Source organism: Aplysia californica, unplaced genomic scaffold (assembly GCF_000002075.1).
Source record: "Aplysia californica isolate F4 #8 unplaced genomic scaffold, AplCal3.0 scaffold00255, whole genome shotgun sequence".
NCBI lineage: Eukaryota > Metazoa > Mollusca > Gastropoda > Aplysiida > Aplysiidae > Aplysia > Aplysia californica.
In genome coordinates this window covers 346,909-350,699 of record NW_004797525.1, presented here as the reverse complement: position 1 = coordinate 350,699, position 3,791 = coordinate 346,909, and the positions used below count along the sequence as shown (strand labels likewise).

Here is a 3,791-nt window from a genome sequence, read left to right as displayed (position 1 = left end):
TCCTCATCCTCCTCCTCCCCTCCTCTTCCTCCTACTTCTTCTTCTTCTTCTTCCTCTTCTTCTTTTTTTGGCAAGAACTCTTGTGTGGTATGTTTCTTCTTTCCTATCAAGCACCTGTCATCCTTATCTCTTGTCCTTCTTTTTGTACATGTTACTCTCTAGGTACACCTCTAGCCATAATCTTTGGCACCTATATGATCTATTTGTGCTGCAAGAACTCTGAAACCTCTTCTTACTAATACTAAAGCTAAAAATATTAAGAAGCTAAATAATCAACATTGTCGGGATAGGGAGGGAAGAAGATATTCGGAGACGCCTCCCGCGAGCTTTCAGGAACTAATCGGAGACGCACTACAGCACACAGATACTCTGTTTTTTGGGGGGTCAGACGGCATTTTATTTGCTGCAGATCACGCATATATAGCCACTAAAACTGTCACAAATCAATTATTTTCAAGAAAATTTCAAACTTAACTGCAAAATATAAAATTATGGGTTGATTTTAACCCCCCAAATTTTTTTTACTTGGTCTAGAGGCACCAAGCATTTTGACTGGTCTATCTCCGTCGGGGACGTCTCTGGATAGATACAGCGAAGAGAGGTAGACATGCATGACCTTGGGTGTCTGACTGTTTCCCTCCCATTCCCCCCCTTCCCTCCCTCCCCAGCGTGCAACTCCGCCTGTGAGGGATGTGAGGGACCCACGGAACTCTCCTGCCTGGCCTGTAAGATCGGCTACTACATACCCCCGGGCTCGGAGCGGCTCTGTCAAGGTACAAATTATACAATAGTTGTATAGAAACATCCTGTAGCGGCTCTGTCATTTAAAAACTTTACAAGGTTTGTTTTAGGTGATATGTGATGGTCCGCTTATTATCAGGGTTATTTTCAAAAATCATTTGGCATCCCTGTCTGTCAAGGTTCAAATACAGTAGTTGTATGGAGGCATTTTATAGCGGCTCTGTCTTGGTACAAATACAGTAATTGTATAGAGTATAGAGGCATTCTATAGAGACTCTGTCACTTCACTTTACTTTTCCGATCCAGCGGCCATTTGGGTTCTAGCCCTTCGGCCTGTCGATATGGCAAAGAATTTACAGGTTTTAATCAGCTGTGCTTTGTCGCTGTATAGAGTATTTCCTATGTCTGGGGAGGCAGGTAGGTAGGTGCTACGCAGGTCACAAAGTGCTGGGCAGTTAAAGAGGTAGTATGGTACTGTTTCATCCTGGCAGTCGCACAACGGGCAGTCGGGTGGGGTATCCTTGCGGATCCTATTAAGGTAGAAATTTAGTAGTATGTGTTGTGTTCGCAGGCGAAATATTGTGATTTGTTCTCTTCTACTCAGAGAACTTATTGCATCTTTAGAGTTGGGGGCTGTCATGTGTGCAAATACAGTTCTTCCAGTTTTGCCCATTGCCGATCCATTCAGCCACTGTTCCCTGGTGTTGCATTTGATGATGTTCTTGGCTGTCTGTTGTGATACTGGGTTGTGAGGTTGTGTTTGTGATGCTCCCTTCTTGGCAAGGGTGTCTGCTCTGTCGTTTCCTGGGATGTTGCTGTGGCCAGGTATCCACTGTAGTGTCAGGTCGACGGCATAGGTCTGTATGAACGTATTGATAGTTTGAGCCACAGATAGGCAGGCTGGGCTTTGTCAAGCGACTCTGTCAAGGTATAAAATATAAGCTACAATAGTTGTATAGAGGCATTCTATAGCGGCTCTGTCAAGGTACAAAATAATACAGTAATTTTATAGACTTTCTATAGCGGCTCTGTCAAGGTATAAAATAATACAGTAATTGTATAGACTTTCTATAGCGGCTCTGTCAAATACAGTAGTTGTATAGAGGCATTCTATCGCGGCTGTGTCATTACTGTCATGGTAAAATACAGTAAGTGGGTGGTTGACGGGTGCTCTGGTGTTGTTTACTACTTCTTTCCTATCAAACATCTATCGTCCTTATCTCCCATCCTTCTTTTTTATATTTGTTACTCTCTTGTAATACCTCTAATCTTCTGGTGCTCATATGACCTTATACGGTTGCGAGCTCCGTAAAACCTCTACTAAATCAAAACAAAAATACAGTAATTGTATAGAGGCATTTTATAGGAGGTGGCTGTTGGGTTCAGAGTCCAGAGGTCGCGCCTGTTAAATTTGTAATGCCTCACGGGGTCGGAAGGGGTACAAAACCTATATTTTTGCTTCTTTCTTAGCACATAAATGAATAAATAAATGAATGAATGAATGGATAAATGAATTAATGAGTGAGTGAATGGATTGATGGATGGATGGATGGATGGACAACTGAATAAATGAATTGGATTAATAAATAAATAAACACATTAATTAATTAATTGATAAGAGTCCACTTTCTTCGTTATAGTTAAGAAATTTATTTTACAACGACGTGCATAAATGCATAAACATGATACAAAAAATACAAACTACCATAAACAGACAACCCACTCACTGTGAAGCTTCCTGTATTTTAGCTAGGGTCATTGCTTCGGGGTTGAGCTCTGTATAAATGCCATTTATGGCCGCTTTTAAGCACAAGGGGACTATCCCAAAAAATGCTGTTTTTGAGAATATCGAAGGTAAAGTTTTGTGCCCCTTGTTCAGTTTTTTTTAAAAACAAGGAGAGTTTTCTCTATGACCAAACAAACATACACACCAATGAAACCAAACTTCTCCTTTAGGTAGGGCAAAGCCCACTTTTGGTGTAAGACAGGAATTCTGGAAACCCCTGAAATCTGGGTTAGCCCGCTTGTCCTTCAAAGCGACCGTATTATGGCATTTATACAACTCTCTAGCCCAGGATAGAGCTAGAAAGGTGGGAGGTGTTTGTCCGTGGCCTATACCCTGGTGCAAGGTGAGAAAGACAATGATGCTGATACAGCGCTCAACCCCGACGCAATAGTTCTAGCTAAAACACAGGGAGCTTCACAGTTCGTGGATGGTCTGTTTATGATGTTTAGTATTATTTGTATCATGTTTATGCACGTCGTTGTAAAATACATTTCTTAACTATAATGAATAAAGTGGACTCTTATTTATTTATTAATTTATTAATTAATTTGTTTATTTATTTATTTATTCAATTCTTTTATTCATTTTTCCATCCATCCATCCATCCATCCATCAATTCATTCACTCATGTATTCATTCATTCATTCAGTCATGTATTTATTTATTCATTTATGTGCTAAGAAAGTAGCAAAAATATAAAAGCTAAAACACACGAAGCTTCACAGTGCGTGGATTATCTGTTAATGATATTACTATTGTTTCCCCGCGGTCTGTTTATGATGTTACTATTATAATTGTTTCCCCGCGGTCTGTTTATGCTCCTTCTTTCCTATCAAACATCTATCATCCTTATCTCCCCTTATTCTTTTTTATGTTTGTTACTCTCTTGTAACACCTCTAATCTTCTGGCGCTCATATGACCTTATGCAGTTGCGAGCACCGTAAAACCCCTATTAAAACTGAATCTCCGTAAAACCTCTACTAAAACATAAAACTGTTTATGATGTTACTATCGTTTCGCCGTGGTCTATTTATGATGTTCCTTTTGTTTCCCTGCTACAGCCTGTCCGGATGGCAAGTTTGGCGTGGACTGCGCCCTGCAGTGTCACTGCCTGAACAACGTGCTGTGCAACAAGACCAACGGTCACTGCAGCGGCTGGAAGTGTGAGCGCGGATATACAGGCATTCCCGAGTGCCAGACACGTACGTGGCTGCTCACATTCTCAGGGGTGGTTGTTTTGTGTGGGGGTTTTTGTGTTGTTGG

At 41.0% G+C, this 3,791-nt stretch overlaps 1 protein-coding gene across 1 annotated transcript in view; it reads left to right on the top strand.

Moving 5' to 3' along the window:
* The window catches only part of LOC101863110 (receptor-type tyrosine-protein phosphatase F), a gene marked incomplete at its 5' end in the record, with an annotated part of 43,477 nt that overhangs the window by 1,329 nt on the left and 38,357 nt on the right, over positions 1 to 3,791 (top strand). The window contains 2 exon segments of the mRNA XM_013083809.2: positions 669 to 773; positions 3,590 to 3,730. Of these exon segments, the coding sequence (XP_012939263.1) occupies positions 669 to 773; positions 3,590 to 3,730 (246 nt within the window).